General features: G+C 40.1%; 1 protein-coding gene across 10 annotated transcripts in view; it reads left to right on the plus strand.

The window, feature by feature from the left end:
- The window catches only part of UNC5D (unc-5 netrin receptor D), a 561,851-nt gene that overhangs the window by 485,423 nt on the left and 49,074 nt on the right, over window positions 1–27,354 (plus strand). For all 10 annotated transcript variants that reach the window (XM_019642890.1, XM_019642889.1, XM_019642891.1 and 7 more), the window contains 2 exons: window positions 2,865–3,242; window positions 7,842–7,926. In XM_019642890.1, coding sequence (XP_019498435.1) covers window positions 2,865–3,242; window positions 7,842–7,926 — 463 coding nt within the window. The remainder of the gene's footprint in view (window positions 1–2,864; window positions 3,243–7,841; window positions 7,927–27,354) is intronic.

The following is a 27,354-nucleotide window of genomic DNA, read 5'->3' on the forward strand; positions in this document are numbered from 1 at the left end:
TATTACTCAGCCATAAAAATAATGAAATCTTGCCATTTGTGACAACATAGATTGACCTAGAAGGTATTATGCTAAGTGAAATAAGTCAGACAGAGAAAGAAATGCCATATGATTTCACTTATATATGGAATCTATAAGACAAAATAAATGAACAAACAAAACAAACTGATAGATACAGATAACAAATTGATGATTGCCAGGTGGGAAGGGGGTTGGGGAGGTGGTAACAAAGGGGAAGGCATTAATATGTACAAATTGGCAGTTATAAAAATAGTTACAGAGGTGTAAATACAGTTTAGGGAATATAGTCTATAATATTACAATAACTATGTATGGTGTCAGATGGGTACTAGACTTATCGGGGTGATCACTTCATAAGTTATATAAATGTCTAATCACTATGCTATACACCTGAAACTAATGTAATATTGTATGTCAACTGTAATTCAAAAAATTTTTAAAGAAATTAGAAACGTATTTTCATCAAATAAGATATCAGTGTCTTAGACTATAGCACTTGAAAACAGAGGAAAGATCATTGTGCAAGAGTTTTGTGTACAAGTTCAGAGGCTTTAAAGTAATACAGATGAGTCCAACATTGCTATGTGGACTGGGTGATCAGTTATTTACTCTGAGTCTCAATTTATAGCTATAAAATGTGGATACTAATATCCACCTCAAAGGGTTCTTGTGAGGATGAAATTACCTGGAATAACATGAGTTATAAGCCTTTTGTGTATGGAAGCTGCTCAATAAATGTAGTAAATATTGTTCTACAACCTGGTCATTTCCTCTTACCTTAGCACAGGATACTAGCGTGTCCCATAAAACACCAGGAAGCAGGCATTTCATTTAAGGAATGCCGACTCCCATAAGCTTAAACACACCTTACTGTGTGGCTTCTCAGAGCTTTCGTGTATAATAAAACTCTGAAAGAATATGTAGCCTTTCCAACTTACTTTACCATTTTTTTTCCAGGAATCTCATAAAAATAGTGATCTAAGCAAAAGCCCTTTATAAAAATCCCACTGTATCCTATATTCATTCTGGTAACACCTCACATTGATGCTCACATGGTTCTTACCTCCACTGTCTTAGAGATATCCCTTCTTGAGCAAAGACAGCCACAACCCCAGGAAGGTGAACAGCAAGACTTTTAAATAGAATGCCACACTTATAGTAGACCAGTAACTTTCAAAACAGGATTTCCAAAGAGAAACTTGGGGTGATCAGGTGATTGTCCCTGAACAAACTTGAATCAAGATGGCAAGTTTCATCAACTGTGGACTATCGTACATACCTACTATTATAATTGTATTTCCCATTTAAGTGCTTAAGTTAGGCTTAAGTTGAACTCTAGAAAATGTTTTTGATTCTTGGTGTCACATAAGTTAGGAGAGTTCTTTAAGAGTAACCAGAAACTTCAGAAGGTGAGGGCTTACAATAAAATAACCATGGTACTCAGGGAAGGAATTTTTCAGGTCTCAGGGGAAATGGCTACTCCCAACTCTTTTCAGATGTGACATGGGTCTTGCGTCCTGTGTCTTGCCTGGGAGAACCATAGCAAGAGCAAGGCTGGTGTCTGTAGAATTCACTGCTGTTCTGTTAAGAAACACAGCTCCTTAACTGTGTCTGTGTCTTGGCACAAGAGCCTCAGCATGAACAAATGTATCATCAGGGAGGCTTTAGAAGTACAAGGTTATTTAATCTCATTTTGAACCTCTTCCTCTATGATGTCAGATTCTTGGAGCATCAGAACAAGAGGTGGGAAATGTCAAGATTACAGATTTCCTGCTGGCTTTGCTACAAATTATGAAAATGAAAAAACAATAGAGGCTAATACAGCATAGCCTAGAATTGCAACATTTTCAAAAATATCTTACATGAAACATTTTAGTCAGTCCCCAAAGGAATATTGTTTAATATGGTTTGGGTTTCAATTTGAGATGTCACATTGACGGACTGATATGGGTGGGCGGTTTGCAACTGAGGGTTATTTTGTTATTTACTAATAAATGAGATTACTTCATCACAAGAAAATATCCCAGCATTTCGTTTTGCTGTTTGGCTTAGAAAAAATTGGTAAGCCCCAACAGCTGAGGGAGTCCAATTTCTTGTGTTTTTTGTAAAGATTATATATTTTTTCCATTTGTTTTGACAGAAAGGAAGCCATTCTAAGCTCCTCCTCACATAGAATCTGAGTCTGTCCCTGTCCCCGTGTGGTGCCTCCTTTCCCTCTCAGAGTGACATATGCATTATTAGAGCAAATTGGCTACTCAGACAGGGAGTGAATCATGAGGGCTTCTGACCCTTTTTGCTCTAAGGACGCATCATTTCTTCCCTCAGCACCAGAAATTGCCCAGAATTTCACGTGAGATGTGTTGGCACTGACACAGCTTCGGTTATAAACAGCACTACCCAGTCACCATGCTGTGTCATCTCTTGCCCTTTAAAATGAACAGATGTTATTTTTGCTTCGAACTGAATTATAAAACATCTTCCCTTTTTTTTCAAGCTTCTCTTTGCCAGTTAAAAATCACATAAACAAAAATACCTGAGTTAGTTGCCAGAAATACTTGTTTTGAAAAGAAAGCACGTAAGAGACTCTAGAAAGGGATAGATTTTGGTCAGTGGCATTCAGAGAATCACCTGTAAAAGCCAGATTCCAAGATTTTCAAGGCTCTGGTCACTAATGAGCAGGCTAACAGAGCCACTCCAGACAGTCAGGGTGGCTCTGAATGGCTAGCTCTGACTAGAGCCGAAGACAAGCACAAAGGTTGTTGTGTAGTTAGTAGAGGCAGATGTAAAGGGGTAACTGTGATGCTTTTTAATTTCTGAGTGACAGATCAATTTTCTTTTACCAGGTAACTCCCTGCTCCTGAATTCCGCCATGCAGCCAGACCTAACAGTGAGTCGAACATACAGTGGGCCCATCTGTCTACAGGATCCTCTGGACAAGGAACTCATGACAGAGTCCTCACTCTTTAACCCTTTGTCAGACATCAAAGTCAAAGTTCAGAGCTCATTCATGGTTTCGCTGGGAGTGTCTGAGAGAGCCGAGTACCATGGCAAAAACCATTCCGGGACTTTTCCCCATGGAAACAACCGCAACTTCAGTACAGTGCATCCCAGGAATAAAACACCCTACATTCAAAATCTGTCATCGCTCCCCACAAGGACAGAGCTGAGGACAACTGGAGTCTTTGGCCATTTAGGAGGACGCTTAGTAATGCCAAATACAGGTGGGTGGTAAGTGTGCGTTTGTGTATTTTCTAGCATTTGTTTAAACATTTTGTATTTACACAATTATGTCCCACCAAATTCATTTTTAAGATGTTTACCATCCCCTTGTCAGAGCTATAAACACCGTGGCTCCATCAGTCTACTTGATTTACACAGCAAACCAGAATCCACGCTGAGATTAGATTTTGCAATCTTCATATCAGCATGGACCGGAACAGTTCAGTTGATGCCCTATTATAGTTGACAGCCATATTTGCTCAAAAGATTTGAGTGGTCCCCAGAGTTTAAGCCCCTTTGATGTGTATTTCCTAGAACATGATTAGGAAGAACTGAGAACATTCTTTGACATGAACAACACATTCTATGTTTGTAGCCAAGCATGATTTATGCACTAGTAGGTACTTTAGTGAAATGATACTCAGAGTTGAACTTTCTCAGTAACTGGCCAAAGAAACTGTCAGTGGCCAGAGACCACTTTTTGATGAGCAATGATGAGGAATCATTGTGGAGTTGCTCTTTTGAAGTAAAACTTCACTTCCAAGGCTATATCATAAGTGCAAATCGTTCTCTAGAATTTTTTCACTTTTGGTTGGAAGAAAGATTTTCTTGGTGTTTTGACAAGGATACTTAAGGTGTACAGGCCAGATCACTTTTAAAAGGACATTTTATCCATGGATTAGTCTTCAGAGTTGCCATCTAAGACCTAACTAGATGGCAGAAGAGGGCACTCTCTCCTCTGATTTCTAAGCAGCAAAAATGTAGACAGTGCTCTGACTCATCTTTGTTGGCTACTGAGAGAAAAGAGTGCCCTGAATCTGCAAATATTACTAAGCGACAGGTCAGCGTTGAGCTAGGATCCTTGAGGGCCTTATCAGGCTTTTCTCCAGAGTAGAGCTAACCAACCTCTCCAAGTGGAACATTTTCTATTGTACAATGAAATCTGCAATAGAAATAGTCTGATGATACCATTCCAGCAAACTGCTCCTCTGCTGGCTTAGTAACTTGAGACTGCAGTTTGTTTCAAGTTGATGAATGTCGTCTTGTTCCCTTGTATCAATTGCTTCCTTCAAAACTTCATTTCAGGCAAATCGCCCTCAAATGCAACCCTAATAATGATTTTGTTTTCTAAACTTCCAATTCTCTAAATGTCCCTTGGTCGGCGTTTTAGGATATGGTAAGGATCTTTGTTTAAATATGTATGCCTATCATGTGTGATGTCATCTTCCCAGGTGACGTTGGCAAATGGATCAATGTGGAATACTTACCAAGCACTGCTCTTGTCAGAATCTATGAACTGCAAGTGTGGGTTCTGGAAAAAGAAAACTAAAAGATGCAAACCCTGTCCTTTCAAAGAGAATAGGATACATTCATCTGAATCATAGAAGTTGCAACTGGAGTTATTGTGCATTTATCTTATCTCCACATTCTAACCCAGTGCTTGGCATGTAGCAGGCTCTCAGGAGTTATTGGTTGAACAAATTGGCCCACACTCGTCCTCCCTCTTCCCATCCACATTTGCTAGTGTGTATTTGTATGCATGTGTATGTGTTTGCGCACATATGGAGGGAGTGCCAAGATCAACCCATTCACTGGCTATGTTTGTTTAATGTTCATCAAAGAAAGTGAGATGAAGTCACGATGAAACGGATCCTTCTCTTTTCTGACTTGAGAAGCACTTGTGTTGAAAATGAAAAGTTCTGCTAGCGTTGTCTGTGATTCCCAAACACTTCCTCTGTGAAGGGGCCTTTTGAAAGTTCCTAACAAGGATCCCACACAAGACTGAAGCTGTTCACTGGGGATGGGTTTGAGGAAAAGTTAGTGGAGGGAACTGAAACATATGCTCTGTTATTTGCAGAACATAAAGGCCAAATATGCCCTGGGGAGCTGAAGTGTAAAGAAGCAAGACACAGCAATTAAATCGTCCTAATGCTGTCCACCCCAAATTGTTGTCTGGTTCCTGGCAATGAGTTCTCAAAAAGGTTGGGGTGGTTCCCACACTCTAGAAATCATTTATTATGCAAAACAAGAAACTCAGACAGGTGGTTCTGTTGTCATATCAAATAAAAGGCTGTCAAGGTAGCAGGTGGAGTTTCAGAGAGTCTGTTTTTCTTTAATCAGAGGTAAATGGTGAAATGACATTAAAAATGGATACCTCTTTAAGGGACAACTGGTATAAAGGTTTCCCACAGTGTTTTTCATCCTTCATAAAATGTAACTCGCCACCAACATTGCCACAACCCTGGCCTCTGACTATCTTCAGTCTCCACATACCATTTGCATGTCTGGCTGAAAGGAGGGAAATAATTTCAAAGGATAATCATACAGTTTCTGTTTGAAGGAAAGATGAAATAGTGTAAAGCTCCAATGATCCTGTAGACTCAGGTTGAATTTAGGAGTATTATGAATAACGTTTCAGTCTAAAAATAGGGAATTAAGCTGACTTGAAAGGAATGAGATGTGATCTACTATACAAACAGCCCTTTCTCAAAAGTCTGCACACACATTTATTCTGATTTGAACTGAGAGCTGACCCTCAGGCCCTCATGATCTACAGAAATAGCATGTCTCTCAAAGTCTGGCCTGTTTTTTAAATCATAATTTTGAATCCTATTCATCCATTCATATATTCATGGTTTGTTTTTTGAGGATCTACTCTGTGCCAGTCATTGTGCTATGTGTTATTGATGTACTAAGCCATTATTGTTTTTTCTGGCATACTCTGTAATTTTGCTTACTTGGAAGTTTAGAATATGGAAACTAATCAACATGTCAGAAAGCAAGTAAGTGGTCATTTGAGCTTTCAATTAAAGAACTGACTTCTAAAAGGCATGAGGGAACTTTTTGCGGCAGTGGAAATGCTCTATATCTTGATTGTGGTGATGGTTACATGAAAGTACACATTTGTCAAAACTCATCAGTTTGTACACTTAAAACGGGTGCATTTTATTGCATGTGAATTATACCTCACTAAAGAAAACAAAGGAAAAATGTGAGCATATAAAGTTATTCTTTTGGTTAATTGCCTAAGATGGCATCATTGCTTGATAATAGTCTCCTATGTATGTATATCTAAAGAATAATGACTTAATGTCTCTTGTCATAATGGCCTGTACAGTATAAATGAGAGACAACAGAAAGAAAGCGCTGTGTCAAACTGAGAGAGAATACACAATGGCTTGGGTGTATATTCAGGTTGACATCCACACACACAACACCCTGTATATCACAACTTCTTCTCAACAGCAGGTAAAGACTAATGGAGGCCACTTCACTTGGCAACTACATTTAGGGAAGATGGGTAATGAAAGGAGGAGCCTGATCAGAGGCCCCCAATAATGGCAGCTACAGTTCTACTATTGACATTAAGGTCCAGAATATAAATGGATACCCTTGCTGAAAAGCTGTAAGCAAGATTTAAATGTGCCTCATCCTTAGTGCTAGTGAAAGATACTGATGATAACTAGCAGGTTACTGAATAATGCTCATAAATGTGAATCAGAAAGAACTTGTTTTGCAATGAGTCTCGCATCCCTTGAGTCTATAGCAGCTAATAGGCACATAGAGGGATATCAGGAAAGTCTGCCATCTCTAGATTTAAATTATCAGCAACCTGAAAGCTCTCTGTGAGATTACATTAGCTCTAATGAAAGGAGGAAAGGTGAGAACTGCATTATTCAAAGAATAAGAGGATGCCTTAAGATTTTATTTTGTGAAGATCTTACTGTGCCTCTATTTCATTTCTCTTTATAAACAAGTAGCTATATTAAAGAGAATCTCTGCCCTCTCTAGATTCCTCTCTTGGTCAAAGTGAAAATATTTACTTCACAGCATTCAAAAAGAGAGGGGACATTTCAAATTCAACATGATGTGTCCTCCTGTGTCTTCCCTGCCTGCATTACATGATTTTTACTCAAGTAAGGCTACTGAGTTTTTTTCCAATTTGATGTTGACATGAATGTGATTAAGTCACCTTTAATCTTAACCTTTTCTGGCTCCTGTTTACAAATATAGGGCCAAATAGTGGCTATGCAACAACCTGTTTCCTACGCTTCTCCGGGCTTTTTCTTTCTCCAGTTTTCTTGACAAAATGCAGTACTCCCCTGATCTCCTCTCTAAACTTACTTCAAGATGCACAATTTATAAGAATTTCATATAGGGCTCTAGCAAAATGTTAACGTGGCTCACCCATCATTCCTGATACCTTTTCAGGAAATAAAGGGATGGAAACAAGATAAACACATTTTTTAAATTTGGGGGCAGATTAACTGATATATTGATAAACTCTTATATTCTCAGATATATTTGATAGTTCAGGACACCCAAATTTTGAGAATAAAAAATGCTAGGAAGACTCTAAATTTAAAAAAAATAATCATTTGAACACACTGTTGAATAATATGTCCTTCTTTATGTCACTGTTAGTAAAATAATGTTTTCCCAGTTATTATCTTGGACTTTACAAACTTTCCAAGGATTGGGATTTTACAAATTGCTGTGAGAGGGCCCTCTTTTGTGAGCATCTATAAGGTACCAACTGAGGTGCTTCTAGATAATTGGGAAATCTACAAATAACCTCTTGTGGCTTTTTTCTGTTTTAGGGGTGAGTTTACTCATACCACATGGCGCCATCCCAGAGGAGAATTCTTGGGAGATTTATATGTCCATCAACCAAGGTGAACCCAGGTGAGAGAGCAGGCTGGCATGTTAGTTGCATCTTAAATATGGAATGGAGGTTCTGCAGAAAATCTGAAGTTTTTAAGATATGTGACATTGAGGTGTGTAAGTGAGATTGCTACTTGATTATATAGAGGGAAAAACCAGCTCCAAAACCATTGGCTAGAATGAAAGCACACACAGCTCCACATTTCTAGGTAACTAAGTGACTGACATCTAGACAGCAGACACCAAATGTAAAACAGTGAATTGGTAGGCAAGTCATAAGCAGGCCTTCTCCATACACACTGACTGCCTCCCAGAGTCTTCCTCTCAAAAGGAACAACAACAACAAAAAAGGCAACCTAGAGATACTTTGCTGCTGACAGGCATTATGCAAATACAGAAAATGACTGACCTGTGACCTCCTGAGGTCAGCAGAAGACCTGCTATAAGTGAATACACAACATCTTAGGCAGTTTTCCTCTTGTAAAAATATGGTCCACACTTCAATAGCTTTCAGGTCTGACAAATTTCAGCAGCATTCAATTCAATTACATGAACAAATACAAGTCTTGTCACATACTCTTTTAATGAAATTAGTTGGTTAGTTTCTTAGCGTAACTGTAATATTTGTGGAAATGTTGCCTTCCTCCACACAAGATAAGCCTAACTCCTCCTCAGAAAGCAATTTCTCTCATAAACTGTATATATACCTCTGGCATTTTTCGGTCTTAACGTCTTGGTTATCTTAGAATAGATTTTTTGTTGTTAGCAAAGAACACAAGGAGGAAAAACACTGAAAGGAAAAACAGCCAGAGAAACAGATGGTCTGAACAGATTTTGATAGCTGTCTCCATTAAAGGATTTGTTGGTACCCAGTGGTTTTAACTTAATGCTCTAGAGGGCTTGAGAGGAATGGAAGGAAAGGCTCTGCTATGGGCTGTTGGTGAGGCTCTGAGAGGATTTGTATGTAAGCTGTACTGTGTCGGGCTTTTGTGTCATTTCCTCAGTCCTATAGAGCTAGGCCCTTCACCGATGCACCTGAAAACATGCTAGTGTCTAAATCTCCATTTGGCAAATAGGAGAAACTAAGGTACAGAGAGGTTTGAAGAGTTTACTCAAAATACTCGTATCAGTTAAGCAGCCCTAAAAATGAAGTTCTCTGGATTAAAATCATCTTTTTTCTTTTTTAATCCCTCTGGTTGATCTGTATAAGAAACTGTTTAAAATTGAGGTCATGGTCAGTTACACATATGCTTGCAAATGCATCATCCTGCAAAAATCAAGTACAATCATGCACCACATAACAACGTTTCAATCAGTGATGGACCACGTATATAATGGTGGTCCTGTGAGACTATAATGGAGCTGAAAAATTCCTATCACCTAATGATGTCATCATGCTGTGCATTTCTCATGTATTTGTGGTGATGCTGCTGTAAACAAACCTACTTTGCTGCCAGTCATAGAAAAGTACCACCTAGGTTTGTGTAAGTGCATGTGTTGTTCACATAACCGCGAAATTGCCTAATGACACATTTCTCAGACCATATCCCCATCATTAAGCATAACTGTTTGAGGCAGAATGCAGTCAGCCTTGCATGAATTACAGCCTCCTGCAAACCCTCACCTCTGCATCCTGCTTTCTTCCTCAGAATCTAGCCCCTCGACCCCATCCCCCATGTCTCCCACCTCATCATGTGAGAACCGACCTAGGGCTAGTCCACATTTTCAAAGGCACCTAATTTATAGCTCATCTCAATCCCTGTCACCTACTAGAAGATTCTTCATAGGAGGTCAGAGCTAGCATGTGCCCAAAAGCATCAAACCTACAAGGATTTAAATAAAATGGCTCAAAAATGTGGGAATTATCACTTATGGCATCCTGCAATTATAAAATAAGATGGAGAATACATAAAAACTCAGCAGAGCCCACAGGCCTTGAAAGACAGGTTTGGCCTCATGTGGTCACCCCCTGGACCACCTCTAGCTTAGTACTTTCCACATTGACCAATTTGGTTTATCCATGTGTATCTAAGATGTGAATTCATTGCTGCTGTCCAAGAAGGTGGACAGAAACAGTTCACCCAAGACTTGAGATCTATGAGGTGTGGGAATTTTTCCATCTATTAAAATGAGGATAAATTAAAATTGCAGGAAGCACACATTATTTTTTATGGTGCTGAAACTTTCCAGATGTTCCTATCTCTTAAGGAAATGACCAGTCCCTGGGCTACTGCCCATTAGCTTCCTTGGCAATACGCACTCCCTTTTGAGGAGCTCCAAACTACTTGCAAAAGCACTAAAAATAGCAAATGCCTCTCTACTATTTGTTCTTTTCTTTTTTTAAGCTCAGGTTGAATTTTTCCCATCCCTGCCAGGAGGCTGTTTGGATCTCAGTTCTTCAGCTTTTGATCCTGTGATTAATCAGGAGAAGGCCATTTATGTAGCTATTTAGTGTCACCTTTTTAATGTTATTTGAAAACCCATTTCATTTTTCACTGTCCTGCTGTCATTCTGATCTTGTGCTCTGAACAAGGCCCACCTTCCTCAAAGTTCATAGAGCTGAAACAGTGCCCCTCTGTTTCCTTCATCTTTACCTCTGGGGCCATCACAGTTCCCAGGCGTGAGAAGTGGATTTTCTGACTCTGCCACTTCCACACACATGGGATTAGAGTGGGATCTTCCAAACAACACCTTTATGTTGTATTTAAGTTAAAGCCTGTTCCATTTTCCTACTGATGATACATTTCTGTTGCTCCTTTCTGGTGCAGCAGGGTGATGACTTAGCAGAACTGTGACTGATATCATTGATCCAAGTTCTGTACCAGATTCTCAAGGATATGGCTGTGTAGAATGAATCACAGACTCAAAATAACCCTCTGTATTCAGAGAGTTTCAGATGGTTATATTTTGATACATTGTAAGTCTTAAGTGGGGTTGTCCTTGTCTGAATGGAATATACCCTGTCTCTCTTGGGAGAGCGTACTTGCATCCCTGGGGAGCCCCCAGGAGAAGACACTGTATGTTCCATTAAGTGGAACAACGTGGCATTCCTTCTTCAGTGTCCCTGCTCTGTCTATACTTTCAGACTTGAACAACCATCTTAATGAATCTTTTCCAATCTTCTCCAGCAATCTGGATCTTTGATTGGTTATAATGCTTAGGAAATTATCTCTATTGACTTTTTGTACATGCATACATATTAAATGGTTTGCTGGAAGGGGACTCTGCATCCTTGGAAAAGTAATATTACTTGCGTCTATTTCAGTGTAATACACAAAGTGCTGTCACTTACATTTGACTCACTTAATCTCCAAAGTAATGTTCAAAAGAGGAGGATTTTGTACCAATTTTAGAGGTGAGAAAAAAATCTAAAAAAAATTCTACAAAGCAAAGCCTCTTTCCTAGGCATGTTACTTACTGGCTGAGCTGAGATTTACCTTCAGAATATCTGACTCCAATTCCAATGTTCATGGACCAAAGGATACCTGCCATCTCACCTTGATGTTGGAGACTTTCAGGAAACAGCTTTCTTTCTTTTTTTTTTTTTTTTAATTGGGGAATTGGGGGATGGGAACAATGCTGAGGAATTGGGGGAAGGGGAATAGACAAGTTGCTGTCTTTTTGTTCTTCAGTCTAGTTGTGGAGGATGTTGCTTCACTGGCCCAAGTTGGCACCATCATTGCGCTCTTCCCGGGCGAGGCACATCAGTCGCCGGCTTCTGGACGGCTGCTTACGGCGGCTGCTGCCCACTCACGCTGGCTGCTGGCTCCACACGGTAGCCCATGGCAACCCACTGCAGCAGGGGCTGCAGCCTACGCCGTCGCCGGTGACTCACAGCAGCCCAGCTCCAGGTTGAGCTGTTGTTCAGCATCTTAGCTGTAGAGGGCAGGGTCACTGGCCCTCATAGGTGGGATCTGAACTGGGGCCCTCTGGCGTCCCAAGCCAGTTCTTAACCATCGCGCCACTCAGCCGGCCCAGAAAACAGCTTTCTGATATTGCGTTCTAACTCCTGGACCCTGTGAAGAGGCATCCCCTGGAATAGCTCTGTAAGAACACTGAGAACTAGGCAAGGCAAGATCAAGTTAAACTTTTCTTAGAAGTGCATGGGGTAAATTGCTGTTGTTACATTGTAGACCTGAGAGAAGAAAGGCTGGAAACAAATCTCAGCCCAGTGCTGAATCTTAGGGGACACAACCTTAGGAAACATTCGAGCTCAGTGGCTAAGAGTGTGAGCTCAGGCATCAGAGGCTTTAGGTTCAGATCTAAGCTTCACTGCTAGTATCTATGTGACCTTAGGTAAGTTAATGAAACTCTCTGGGACTCTCTGTTATCCGAAAAACAACAGTAGGGACCTACCTTGTAGGGATATTATGGGATTGTATGATGCACAGTGATACAGCAATCTGGAAGATGATAACAAAACCTAATTGATACATTTACGTTTGATAAAGCAGTCTTCCTACAGCACCTCCTTTAACCTTCACACCAATACTATACAGTAAATAATACTATAATTATCTTAACTTTTATAGATTGGAAAATTAATACCGGGAAAAGTTAGTAAGTTTGCCTTAGGTTGTAGCAGGACTGAAGAGCAAGTCAAGATTTTTCTGGCTTATAATGTAGCTTTAGACTATATTTCACTTCCTACACCTTTAGACATAACTAGGCTTATTGTTCTTGGGTCCAATAAGACATGCTTGATGATGGACAATGCTTATGCCTAATAATGAAAATGCACCATGTAATGGACAGAGAGAGGCCCATATTTAGGAGAAAATGATGACATTGTAATTCAATGTGGAGTTATGAGTACACTGCAATAGAGAATATTACAGAAAGCATTGGGAAATAGAGAAGGGCCCTTAGTCTATTTTAGGGTAGATTTCAGAGGGGATGGTAGCTTGCAAGAGATGCCACTTGAACTGAGTCTAAAAGACCAGTAGACATTATCAGACAAAGAAAGGTATAAGGGCTATAACTCAACGATGTCCAGCTCTAGGATACATTTTCTAGTAGCTATATAGTATAAGAATGGGGAAGGGGGCATGGGGGGGGTCTTTAAAAGTGGCTAAATCCAAACATTATCCCTTGCTTTGAAGTCACTCTGATGCCAGAATATTGCCTTAAGCAGCTTCCTTCCAACCCTTCTCCAGGCCTTTCCACAGACAGAATGAAGAGAGGTTTCATATGCTGCCCCATTCACACAATAGAGAATGCTTAGTGACATGACGTCACAGGAACAGGAACTAGAGTGGTCTCACAGAAACACGATGGCATGAAATTGGGCTGCCAGAGTATTTGTGGTGAGAAGCCCTTGGGCTCCTCCTGGCTCAAGGGTATTTAAGCAACTATCTCATTGACAAACATGGCCTCCTTTATTACAAACCCCTTTGGAGGGCAGGAAACTGGCAATAGTCACTCTCAAAAAGCCTGTCTCTTTTCCCAAACTTCAGTTTAGAAGAATTTGGGTTTTTGTTTTGTTTGTTTGTTTGTTTACATTTTTTAGAATCTTTTGGAAGAAAAATGTTTTGATATTTTTTAAAATAAAATGATGGTGTTTAAACAAGAGAATCAAAACAATCAGTTGTTTCTTCAGGGGTTCCCCCATGTATATTATAATAAGAAAATGGTATAGATTTAGCACAATCTCTTCCAGCTCTCCACTTGTACCCCTCCCCACCCCATGGCTGGAGAGTAGCGAACTGGACCAGAAAATTATTATATGGAGCTTGCTTCTAAGAAGCAATAAAATGAAACCAAAGGCAAGCATTCATTTATTTTTCCAATTACATTGTCATGTGGATATTCCTGACCAAATGCTTAGACTAGAATTGGAATATATGCAATCTTATTGAAGAATTTACAAAAGACACATATTTTTGAATTCAGGCTCATCCTGAATTCATTTAAATGGACATTTAAACCACTTTTATTTTTCTGATTTTTCTCTTTCCTTTCCTTTCTTTCTTTCTTTCTTTCTTTCTTTCTTTCTTTCTTTCTTTCTTTCTTTCTTTCCTTCCTTCCTTCTTCTTTCCTTCCTTCCTTTCCTTTCTTCCTTCCTTTCTCTCTTCCTTCCTCCCTCCCTCCCTTTCTTTCTTTCTTTCATCAAATTGTATGGCCCAGTGGGTACATCTCAGGGTAAGGATTGGGAAGGTAGTTATGGTGTTGTTGTAAAACTTTAACTTTTTTTAGGGTGCCCTGGTGGTGCAGTGATTTTAATAGCAAAGCATGAGATAAGACTAAATGCAAGACTAATAAGATAGAAAAAAAAGGAGCTATAGGAAATGAAAGAGAGTGGAAAGAATTTCTTCCCCAGTAAGAGGCTACTCCTGTGGAATGGCTTCATGTGGCTTTTCCTCCATAGTAGCAGTAACACCCACAAAAACAAAATTACCAACACTTACATACACACACATACACTTCCTCATGTATCAAACCTATCACTAGGGATCCTATCAGAAATGTCCTGAAGTTGTTTGAGACGACCTCATTTCTAGAAGAGTAAAAAGGAACATGGATGTCTGTGGCCATTCTACTTACAAAAAATGGAATTTTAATGAAATGAATTTGTTTGTAATAAACTATTCTTTATGTCAAACAGACATTTGAGGCCATTCTAAAACCTCTCATCCCAGTAAAATATGGCTCTACATACACACACTTTTTCTGGCACCTCTGAGGACTCTGGTTTCTCAGAAGGTAAGACACCCCTGCACCAGACTACTACAGTTAGTATAGTGGTCCATCAATACCTTGCCTCTTGAGCTCAAAATTAGAGCACCTCCTTTTGGCTGTACCCTGACACCAGCTGGTCAGGACATTACCTCAGGGAGAAAACCTAGCTAAAACTTTCTGGGTTTGTTCGCCTTCTCCATCTTGGAGGACTTCCCCACTGGGTTCTTTCTCAAGCCATCCTCCAGCTCAGACAGAAAAACACTACACCTTCTCACTGCAAAAATGTTGATTTTGGAAAGTTTTCACAATTGATATTATGACCTCAGTTCAGTCAGTGACTAATAAGTGCTAAATGTATATGGTACAGTGGGTGGAGAAAAATAAGTTCCCTTATATGCAAGGAGTTTATTTCTGGTGGAGGTGCTGGTGGAGGACATAGGTTGTATATACATAGAAGGATTACAATTGCAGGAACAGTGGACTTGTTTTGTTTTCCTGAAATTGACACCACTCAGAATTTATTTATGAGAGAGAGAGAGAGAGAGAGAGAGAGAGAGAGAGAGAGACAGAGAGAGAGAGAGACAGAGAGAGACAGAGAGAGAGAGAGAGAGACACACAGAAAGAGAGACAGACAGAGAGAGGGAGACAGAGAGAGGGAGAGAGACAGAGAGAACTAAATATGCCAATATTCTAATTTCAGAGATTTGCCAGCTATAATGCCAAGACTAATGTTCCCACCTCCCTGAGAAGCATCATTTCATCAGAACGGGCACGCTCCCACCCACCATACACCATGCCCACTCCCTCTCTATTGATATAAGAAAGAGAAATCACATTTTGGAGGAGTACAAGAATCAAAAATGTCTGTCCCTGCCCTCACCGAAGCAAATAGCCCCAAGAGAATTACTCAAAATGTGGGTCACCTGCAGGGAGTGGACACAGATACCTGATTTTCTCATTGTTTATCAGTTTTTTTACTCATTCCATGCTACCAGAGAACAGTGACGAGAAAAGGATTTGAGAAGAGAAGGCATGCTGCTGAAGCCAAGGAGAGAGGGGCAAAGAGCATTTCCATAATTTCCGGGTTCCCATATTTCCAAGAGGTAGAGAAGGTGAACCCTGGCCCGGAGTTGGGAGACAGACAGGGTGAGCTGATTGCCAGGGGTATGGCAACGTGAGGCAGACATGCTCAGAGAGCAAGGTCGTGATGCTGACAGTTGGGGGCCAGTTGGCAGACATCACTGAAACCCACAAGGAACTACAGATGCTTACGGGCAACTGTCGGCCATCTAGTCACCTGCCATCTCTGTCAGTGATGCCTTTTGGAGTCACCACCCATCTGTACTCAGTCCATTAAGGAATGTTAAGAAACTTTTAAATCATCCAAGAAAAAGATCATCATCTTGCTACAGGTAAAGCAAGGAGATGATGTATGTTTTTCTTCTCTTTCCTTCCTACCACAATGCCATAGGGATAAGCTCATGGAAGATGGAATACATGAGGGAGCAGACAACTTGCTCTGTCCTCTCCAGACCAAGCATCTCTAGAGCCTTGTGTATGTACGTGCAAATGTGCTTGTGCGTGTGCATGAGTGTTTCTGTGCGCATGTATACTGCATGGGAGTGGAATTTTGAATCAGATGTAAGATTGCAGTTTTAAAATAAACAAAAATGAGTCCTAAAAACTAAATTAAATTATTTTAATAACTACATGTCACTTAAAAGTTATAGAATAAAAAGAAGAAAAAAATGCTACACTGGGTGGTTCCACTATACACACTTGTTAGCAATTAGAACCACTTAATACAATAATATAATAGATGAAGCCGTGGAACTAAACACAGTTACTAAAATGAATGGTAATATTGCAGTGTGATATATGTGGTGACAAAGATACACAAATATCAACCAGGAGTAAAAGGATGAATGAACCCTGTCTAAAGGCTAAGGGAACGTTTCAGAGAGGAAGTGACAATTGACTTAAAAATCGAAAGACAGTGAAAAGTATTCCAATCAAATGAGCAAAGGCACAGAGGTATAAATAGCATCACATATTTTGGAAGTAAGCAAATCAACAAAATATGAAGAGTGAAATTGGGGAAATTGAAATTTACTTGGTGGGTAGGGATTGATGAGGCTTAAGATTTAGGAGACCGGGTCATATTTACATTTTAGATATTATCTTCTGCTGCATCTCCACTGCCACTACTCAAGTTCAAGTCTACATTATAACTGCACACTTCTGGTCAGTGCAGTGAGAATATGCCTCATTTTTGCCTAGCACAGCTATTAATAATAGTGCCCCTTTTTACCATCAAAAGTATTTCGATATAGACAGTGGACAATAAATTATAGTCACTTGGCTTTTGAATATCCTCGTCTCTATTTGAGGACATTTAAGTCCTTTCTGTAATCCTCACATTGCTGTGAGGGAGGAACTTGGGGAGGAACTCAGCAAGATCTGGGGTACCGAGTGTGTGCATGTGTGTGTTTGTGTGTTTGTGTTAATGTGGTGTGAAAGAAATGGAAGCATTGGAGATAATTCCCAGAATTCTGGCTTGGGAACGAATGATTAATTAGTAGAGAGATATTTAACCAGCTGAGGGTTACCTGAGAGTTTGTGACAATAGTTGCTCCGGTTGCAACTCTGGATTTCTTTCCAGGGAATAAACACAGCTCTTTGACTTACAAGAAAACGGGTAGGAATAAAATTGGTTCAACAATAAATAAAAGGCAAAAATAATATTTATAACCAAGGAAGAGGGCGACTGCTGAATGGAACTCCCATGTCAAACTTTTGGCCAGAGTGCATGACAGAAGTACTACTTACAGCAAAATGTCACAATATCAGGCAGAGACTATGTTTGCCTGCTTCATGCGGGGCAAAATCTACCTTTCTTTGTTTTCTTTGCCTTCCGAGCTGGGTAAGAATCTGCCCATCTTGGAGCTCACTGAAGTGAACTGATAACATGCATAACTTGTCAGGCAAGTAGCACAGACTTGGTCATTGGCATCGCATGAGAAATAAAGAATTATCAGAAATTGATGACATGGACAAGTGAGAACACAGGGATTTAGAAAGCCTGAGTTCCGACCCACCTTGCTACTCACAGCCTAAGTGGCTTTGAGCAAGCCATTTCCTTTCTCGAAGCTTTAATTTTATCACGTATAAATTATGTCTATTATTAACTGTAATCCAGGATTTTGGTGATTTCACATATGAGAAACCTTGTGCAAACTATCAAGTGCTATATAAATGCTGCATTTTGATATTATTTTCTTTTCTCGTCTGTCCGTATTTTTTTGTTACATAGATAAGTTCTCTAAACTCCATGGAATTTGCTTTAGCTCATGCCAGTGATGCAAAAGAATTTATGATTTTCCCCTTTGGCTACTACCACATCCTAGACTCAGAGGAAAGATGAATTCAGTGATAGCAAACATATTAACTGCTCACTCTAAAATCAGAGCCTTATGAAGATACAAAGGACACCCTGCCTCAATTCCATTGAGTCTACCTCTATTTGTCTTAGCATTCAGATTTATACATTAGAGGTATGTTTTATGGGTCCAACAATGGACTCTAGGCGGGCTGCTGTTAGGAGATCCATGACCAGTCAAGCCGGGCAGGTGGCTTATGCCGCCTTGAACAAGCTTTGTCCCTGTCCACTTTGCCAAGCTTCGTTGCTAGATACTGATGAAGAGAAATGAATGAATTATCCTTGTCACTATTTCCGTTCAATGGCCAGTCATGGATTTGAATCCAGTTTGTTGCTTTAAGTGAGTTTTACAAATTTTTATTGGAAGAGCCAAATTGGTGGCCATCTGGCATTAATTAACTCTACATCAGGCACAGGGAATTGCTGAGGAGGAAAGGTGCTTCTTAAACCACAAAGGGGCTCTTTCTACTAGTGTAAGGGGAGTAAATTGCTGCCATTTCAGAACCACATTAATTCTTTCAGGCTACCAGCGCCATGCAGTGTGATACAAGGGGCAATTTATCAAATGGTACCCTAATGGCCTAGAAGGGTTAATGCACCTTTAGCTGAAGAGGGTGCCTTTTTTTTCTGCAGTAAAATCACACTGCTTTCTTCACAGAGTCACTTAGGTTAGAATATAATGTCATTACCCCCAAAAAAGTGAGAAGAAGAAGAGGAAAAATAGAGAAAGAAAGAGGGAAAAGAAAAAAAGATCGGTTGCAATTCTCAGACTGTCATTTTATGATCTGCTTTTGGGGGAGGGGAAGGAGACTTTTTCTCATACCATGCTCTCTACTATCCCTCCCACCTCACACCCTGTTAGTTCACAAACAAACGTGCATAAATAGAAATTGCCGTCACTTTAATCAAGGTGTATTTGAAGCCCCTGTGAGCTCACAATGTGAAATGATTAGAGTGGTCCACAGGAGTCTTTAATTAAAGATGCCATTGACAAGATAACAATGGTTTGTGAATATTGTTAATAGATATGAAGGGAAGGTGTACCTTAATTCAATAAGGGGAAAGTCACTGGTTCATGAGTTGGATTGCACATTGTAAAGGAACACTACATACTGTAATTATTTTTATTTGTATGTGCCATCTCTTTCATTGCCCATGCTGGAAGTAGAAGTAACCCATCCGATTAAGATATTTAATATATCTCTTTCTCTCTACTTCACTTAGTTATGGCCTAATGAAAATGCTGGGAGAGGACAGCAGCCCACACTGAGGCTGCCCTCCATTGCTGTCTAACACAACCCACACAGCCCTCTAAAAACCTGGATTATCAACTTCCTAACTCCCTTGTTTATAATCTTTAAGACAAAGCATAACAGCTTCCCAGAACTCCATAAAGTTGTATGCAGATATTTAGCTTCACTCTGGAAGTTATGGGGGGAGGGGCGTGCTGGCAGCTGACACGGTGATGATAACCCAAAGGACAACCAACACTGTGGTCCAATTATGTGGCATCTGGGAGACAACAGTGGATCAGGAGGCCACAGCAGAGGGGTCTTTACATTCAAACTTTAACGTGAACAAGCCAGGAAAAGCCTAGTGGTAGGCAGAAGAATGCCCCTTCTCCCCCAAAGATGTCACATCCTACTCCCTGGGACCTGTGGCTATGTTGCCATACATGGCCAAAGGGACTTTGCAGATGTGACTAAGGTTAAGGTCCTTGAGAAGAAGAGATTATCCCGGCTCATGCAGGTGCACCCATGTAAGAGTTCTTATAAGAGGAAGGCAGGAACCTGAAACTAATAACAAATAAAATAATAATAATGATAATAATAATAATAATAGTAAAGAGGAAGGCAGGAGTCACAGAATCAGAGACAGCGATTTGAAGATGTTCCGCTGCTGGCTCCACATGCGACAAGGGGCCTCCAGCCAGGGACTGCAGCAGGCTCTAGAAACTAGAGGAGGCAAAGAAATAGATTCTTGTGTACAGCCCTGATGACACCTTCATTTTAGATCAGAGAGATTTCTGACCTACCAAACTGTAAGGTAATCCATTTGTGTTGTTTTAAGCCAGGAAGCCTGTGGCACAACATTGACAGGCCTCCATTCTGACCACTCCATGTACCTCAAGGCCCTACTTCCCTAAGGATTTCTTCAGCGTCTATGAATACAGTCTTAGCAACTCTCATGCCAACATTTTACCTTAAAAATTTCAGGTTTGGAGACTATGTTCCAGAGAACATCTGTTCCTCCCACTCCCCCCCCACACCACCCCCATACACACCTCACAACCACCAACACTAACAGGACAGGAGCTTCTTGTCCCAGCTCTGTCACAGCGAGGTGTGGCTTTGGCCATGTCACTCCACCCCATACCACACCCTTCCGTGGCCTCATCTGAACAGCGGTATTGGGCCTGATTACTCCTAGGTCCTTTCCCCGCCTAAAATGAATTGACTGTGTGAAATAGGATTCAGGCTTCCCCTAGAGAAGGCTGTTTTCTCTATTCAAAATGTAAATGAACAGACAAATTAATAGATATAAAAAATGCCATAGCAATGTGTCTCATAGATCACTTTTCCCCCTTTCCCCTCACTATTGTTTACTTCAAAGTACTTTCAGTGAGCCATCATTCCATTGCTAGTAAACAAGTTAAACACGATTCTGACATTGCATGAAAGATGAGGCTTAAACTGTGTCTAGGAGCCGGTGATTTACACATGATTTGTGATTCCTTCAGTATATTAATTGGTAAACACCCTATGAATGCGTGTGGAAACTAAAGCCATTTTACATATGCAAACAGTTTAATCTCTCAGAGTGCTGTTACTCAAATTTTAGCAACTTCAAATACTCCAGTGTGTATGTCATTCCCCTCCCGCCCCAGTTTCCCCTTGTACCACCTTCCTTCCTGTGATCCTATTTCAGATAACACCCTGTGAGTGACCCAGATCTGTAAACCTTTTAATAGAAGAGCCATATATGCCATTCTCAGCGAATTGCGCTTGTTGCTTATTGTAATCCACTGTTCTAACTGCTCCTTTCCCTGCCCCAACTAATGGGATATAGAGGCATGATGATCTATATAACATTATTTCCAGTATTGGTATTTCCTCCACACAGGATTTCCAGTATGCTAATCAACTCCCCTAACTGACATCCTTGCTTATTATTAATACACATGCTACCTAGAGAAAAGGGTTGTAGGGCCAGTCCCTGTGCAGCTGAATTTTCAATCATAGCAGTGTCATCCAAGGCCTTAATAGTGAGCATTTAAACTTAACCAGTATCCAAATTCCATTTCAGAAGCCTACCCTATCTATATTTGACAGACCACCACACCCGCACTGCGTGAAGTATTGCTTTGGATATTTTCTCAAGAACTATGCAACTTTTTTCAAATGTTAGTTCCGGGGCTACCTTGCACAAAGGGAATGCAAGTAAAAAAGTTCAGGTTCCTGGGCCTTATCCCTGAAATAATCAGAATTTTCATTGGTGGTGTCCAAGATATAATTTTAAACAAGCTGCTCAAGGAATTCTGAACCATGTTACAGTTCTAGAACCGTTTAAAGACTAAAAGAGGAATCTATTAAGATAAAGAGAAGACTGTGCTCAACTTCCCTCTTTTTCCTCTATCCTGCTTTTCATCCCCTATTCTTCCTTTTCAGAAGTCTATTTTCCTAAATCACATATGGCAGTTACAGAATGAAAGCCCTCAGGAGACCTAGTTACGGTGTTGGGGTTGACTGATAACCAAACTGACTTTAAAGGGCCCATCTCTCCAGGAGAGTCTATGATGTCATTTTCCTGGGCCTGATCTGAAAGCTCTGGTCAGAGCTGATAAGTGAGATAGTTTTCTGACTCAAGGAAAAACAACAGAAATAATAAACCCAAAAGGTTGATTTTTTTTTATCAGCAATGTTAGCACCCTAGATCAATATATGAGGGTTTTCATGAAAAGAAAAAAAGAGAAAAGGAATAAGTAATAGTAATAGTTAAAACTAATATATATCTTCATGGGTAGAAAACTGTAGGAGACTGGAGCTACCTTGCTTTCTGAGTTCTCATTTTAAGACTAAGTACAGCTTCCATTTATCTGCCTTTATGTCTATTCCATTAAAATATGATTTAATTATGTATCGACCCAGGGTCTGGCATAGTAAAACTATCATTACTCTCCTCCCTGCATTCCTGAGTGATACTCTGGGTAAAGGTGATCAAACTGACATTAATCTATAATATAGACCATAAGGAGGAAAGGAGGGAACAATAATTACCAAGTGCAGCATGGCAGACAACAACAATGAAAATCTCCTCTCAACAGAGCTGGTTGTGTTGCTCAACGAGAGTGACATGTTACAAGTCTAGAATCAGGTCACGAGATATTGAAAGCAAAAGCGAAATGTGCGCAGACCCGCCGTGGTTAGCAGTTGCTGCCTTGTAGCTGACCTTCATCAGCATGACCTTCGGGTGGCATTGGTGAGCTGGCAAGGGCTGCAGAATGTGAGTTACTGTGTGGAGAGGTTTAGACCATCACCACACCACCACCCGCCACAGCAGCTCTGTCACCCTCTACTGCACATTTTATACAGCAGTGAGTGGCCCTGCTGATTTCATTGTAATATTTCTGGAAAAATTCTCTTTGGGCCTCTATCTTCATTCATTTATTCATTCAAAAAAAAGAAAAGAAAAGAAAACTTTTTTAAATTTTGATACACTTCAACCTTAAGGGAAATTTGCAAGAATAGTATAAATAATTTCCAACTATTTAACATCCAGATTCACAAATGTTAGCGTCGTGCTACATTTGCTGTATTCTACTCTTTCTTCCCTCTCTCATCTGCATGTGTGTGCACATATACACACAAATAAATAAGATCCATATAAACACACACACACACATTTTTTAACCATTGCGAACAAGGTATCCTTTGCCCCAGATACACTTCAGTGTGTATATCATAAAAACAAATTTTCTTACCTAGCAATAGCACAATTATCAAAATCAAGAAAATTAACATTGATACAATACTACTCCACAGACTTTATTCATATTTCACCTGTTATCCTAATAATGTCCTTTACAGCAAATGAAATCCAAGCCCATTCACTACATTCTACTGTCATGTGTTCTTTAGTCTCCTTTAATTTTGAACAGTTTCTGAGTCTCTATTTCATGACATTGATGGTTTGTAAGAGTGCAGATCACTTATTTTGCAGGATACCCCTCAATTTGGGTTTGTCTGACATTTTCTTACAATAAGATTCAGGTTATGTATTATTAGCAGAAACATTACAGAAGTGATGCTGAGACCTTCTCACAGTGTCATGTCAGGAGGCATATTCTGTCAACTCATGCCATTACCGGCCACGTTAGCTTTGATAACTTGGGTTAGGTGGTGTCTGCCAAGATTCCCCACTATAAAGTAGTATTTTACTCTTTATAATTAGTAAGTATCTTATGGGAAGATACTTAGAAACCGTGTAAATAATTCCTTATTATGATTATAACTCCTTACTCTTCTCCAAAATTAGATTACCATCTATTCATAATTCTTGACTAAGTCAAATTTTAATATGATTGGTTGCCAAATGATGGCTTCCCAAGTGTATTAATTAGTTGGCTTTCTATTGTATGGAAGAATGTCCCTTCTTATTCACTCATAGCCATTCATTCATGGCTTCTTATAGTATTCAGTGGATTATCATTCTTTACTACCATTATTTACTTTGATGCTCAACATGTGTAAATTTGGTCAGTGGGAACCGCCTCATGCTGGCTCCTACGTCCTTTCCAACAAATATATGTTAATGCTCACAACCAGCATATATTAGGCACTGGGGATACAGCAATGAACAAAACAGAAAAAAAAACCAAAAGCATATACTCTTGCCTCGTAGAGCTTACATTCTGGCTTGCGGAGGATAAAATAAGCAAATGGTATTGTGCATGAGAGGACAGTAAGTGTCGTGGAGAAAAAGAAAAGCCAAGGCCAGCCCTTCTGGAGGGACTGCTGCAGTTGAGTTGCTCAGACATAGTCAGGGAATGCCTCATTAGTAGGCTTCATTTGAGCAGGACCTGGAAGACATGAGGGAGCTGGCCATGTGGATCAGGGGGAAACTCCCAGTAGCACTGAGCACCCTGGAGCAGCAGGAACAGCTGTAGTTCCTTGAGGCGGCAACACATTGGCATTTTAGTGGGATTCCTCTGGTTGCTGAATTGAGGACAGACTGTGGGAGGTGAGGATGAAAGCCTTGCCAAAGCGCCTTAGATGCCCACAGTGCACATCTCTAAGGCATTGAAAATGTGTCAAAGTATAATATATTAATATGACCATTCAATGAATAAATAAGCCATCCCTTAAAAGCATTGTTCTGACAGAAATAAGACTCATGAAAGGGGAGTGGCGTGGGAGTTTGGAGTTGGAGAAGCAGGACCTTCACTTAATGAGCACATACTAGGTGCTTTTTATGCTTTACTTCTTCATTCTCAAAACAGTCTTAGCGTAGGTATTATTTTGCATGTGAGGAAAGCGAAGCACAGAAAAGCTTGGACTTTACCTTCTGCCACACTGTCTGGTTTTGATGCCAGAGAAAAGGTGAGACAAGGGATGTGGTATCAGGCACGATGCCACAGAGAGCACAGTGAGGACACAGAATGTTCTTATGATTCCACTACTTACGTGCTCGGCAGCTCCTTTTCTACTCTTGGTTTCCCTTTCTGGTAACTACAGGTTAGCAGTGTGGGTCTTCCTGCCTTATCAGGTTACTGGGGAAAATGCTCCTGAGCACCCTCTCCTACCATGTCTATTTTGCAGTTGCAAGGCATCCAAGCTGCACAGCTGTCAGTTTCCCCCAAACCCTCAGAGGCACCGTGTGAGCAGAAATTTGAATGCACAGCCGTATTTCTGTATAGTTGCTCATCAAGCCACCTGGTTACACAGACCTGACTCTTAAATTATTGATATTTTTCTATCCATAATCATTCATAAACATGCATATATCTACATATAGAGAGAAAGAGACACAATGAAATAACTAGCGAAAGTCCCATGCAACCAGACTTTTCGATCTACAGCATGTGATGCACTAAAGCGGTTCGTATTATGGTCCTGAAATACTGCTATTATTAGTTCACAGTTATTATTAGCTCACAGCAATTTCAGAAATCTGTTACCTTTTTTATTTTTCCTAAAAGAAGCATCAATACTTCCTTGTCATGTACTATACAATGTGGGAAAATTTAAATGCCATCCATGCTTTCATTATGAACCTTCATTTTTTTCCCCAGGCCCAATTAAAGGCATCTTTTCCCAGCCCTCTGTCCTCAATGCACCAAGTCTGTATCCATGACTACACTCAGACTTTGTTTCCCCCACGTCTTTCCTTGGGATGTCACAAGAGCCAGCAGTTTGACCAGAAATCCCCTAGTGGTAACAGGGAAGAAAAGTGCACTAGTCACATAGGGCAGAGTAAAACTTAGGGTTATTTTGCTGCCACTGCTTTGATTGATTTCTCTGTGACCTTCTGCTGTCATCCCCTCCTCCCCAGGTGTGTAAAGAGCTTTAATGAATATTTGTAAATCTCCCTGATTGCCACAGATAGAAGGTAGCACAAAAGGGCAAATTATTATTAATCATAGGGGAAACATGGAGAGACTTAAGTTTTGTTCCTTCACCAGAGAAGAGATCTACACCCACAGACACTATTTCCATAGTGAGAGGATTAGATATAAATCTTGATTTACTTCCTTTGCACGTATGGAAATGCCCAGTGCCTGCTTAATGCAAAGCTCCCATTCCATGCACCACCTAAGACTGGATATGCACTGCCTCTTAGTCCTTATGCTGTTTAAGCTATTACCGAAAGGAGCCTTGATATTCACAAGTGTGAGAGTTCATCTAATTAGCTGATTTCAGTTCATTTGGCATTAAATAATTCCCCAGACTCCCATATGTTTGAACAATATGTTCGACAAGGGGGATGATTCTCTGAAAGCAGTTAAATAGTTCTGTTAGGAGAGCTTGTCATCGGTCACTCATAAGCATCTCTGCTATTCCTGTCTGTGATGAATGCAGGCGGCAATTACACGGAGAGCACTTAACCCTCTCTAATGGCCACTGGCAGGCAACTACATGGAGGCTGCCACTTCATGCTGGCTGTAGCTCACATCGGCATTTTACATTTTTTTTTTTCAAACCTCAAGTATATTGTTCTAGGCTGTTCATAGAGCATTTGTTATTGCTAAGTCACTGCTTCCCAAGCCCATCCCCGTAGCTTGCCTGCCCTGCTTACAGGTAAATGCAGACATTTTCAGTTGCCCTATGCTTTGCTTGTATAGCAAGAATTGTCAGCTTTGGACTATGGTTGCCTGCATGAAAGACCTAATTTTTTGCAGTCATCTCCAGTGCTTCTTAGGTAGGGAGGGAGACCATGTAATAACGTTCAGGTCTGTATTAGACGCAGCAGATAAAAGATGTTTCTGCTCGATTTGGTTATATGCAATGACTTTTATTGCAGCAGCAAATTATAGATAATGAACTGGAGTGTGACCATTACTAACTTGAGTGAGAACAAGCGATGTCAACAAAAGCAAGTAAGAAATTAATAGCATGTTAGAAGTACTCATAGAAGAACTGTTTATACAATATCACAGAAAAGGTGGTATCTTTTAGTACTCATTTGCATCTTTATCTTGAGCAAGAGGTTGCTTTTTTGACAAGGGATGACATATTTAAATGTCCCTTTCAGGTCAGGTGAGAGAAAGCATACATAATACCATTCCTAGCTCTGCGAGTCCTAAATTGCTTTGTTGGCTATCTTCTGTATCACTATATCTTTTACAAGTGAAAATCCATCAAGAAAAAAACATCCAAGTAGCTGTTCAAAAACACATAAGCAGTTGGGGAAAATGAGTGGGATTCTGAGTTATCCTCAACTATTGCCCTATAAAGTACCCCACCTTACTGTTTCGGGGCAGAGATTGAAAAGAAAGACAGAAAAATGGAAGAGGGAGGCATTCGCTGAGGTGGTATTATTTAATGAAACTTCACTTTCTTTTATCTGTTTGACTCTGCATTTCCATTGTAAATAATTCACAATACAGAAAAATCTGAACACTAGCTTTGGGTAGAATGATTTTAAATTTAGATCTAAAATAGGAAAGAGTTGAAAGATATATATTTATGTATTTGATTATGCACATTTATAATGAACTGTCTACTGTGCTTCCACTATCTAACCTATGTGTCTGTGCATTGGCAGAAATAAACGTTTCAAAACCAGAAGACACATACTCAGTTCGTGTGTGTTTGAAGTGTTGCCTTGTTCCA

The sequence above is a fragment of the Hipposideros armiger genome, unplaced genomic scaffold, assembly GCF_001890085.2.
Source record: "Hipposideros armiger isolate ML-2016 unplaced genomic scaffold, ASM189008v1 scaffold_73, whole genome shotgun sequence".
Lineage (NCBI taxonomy): Eukaryota > Metazoa > Chordata > Mammalia > Chiroptera > Hipposideridae > Hipposideros > Hipposideros armiger.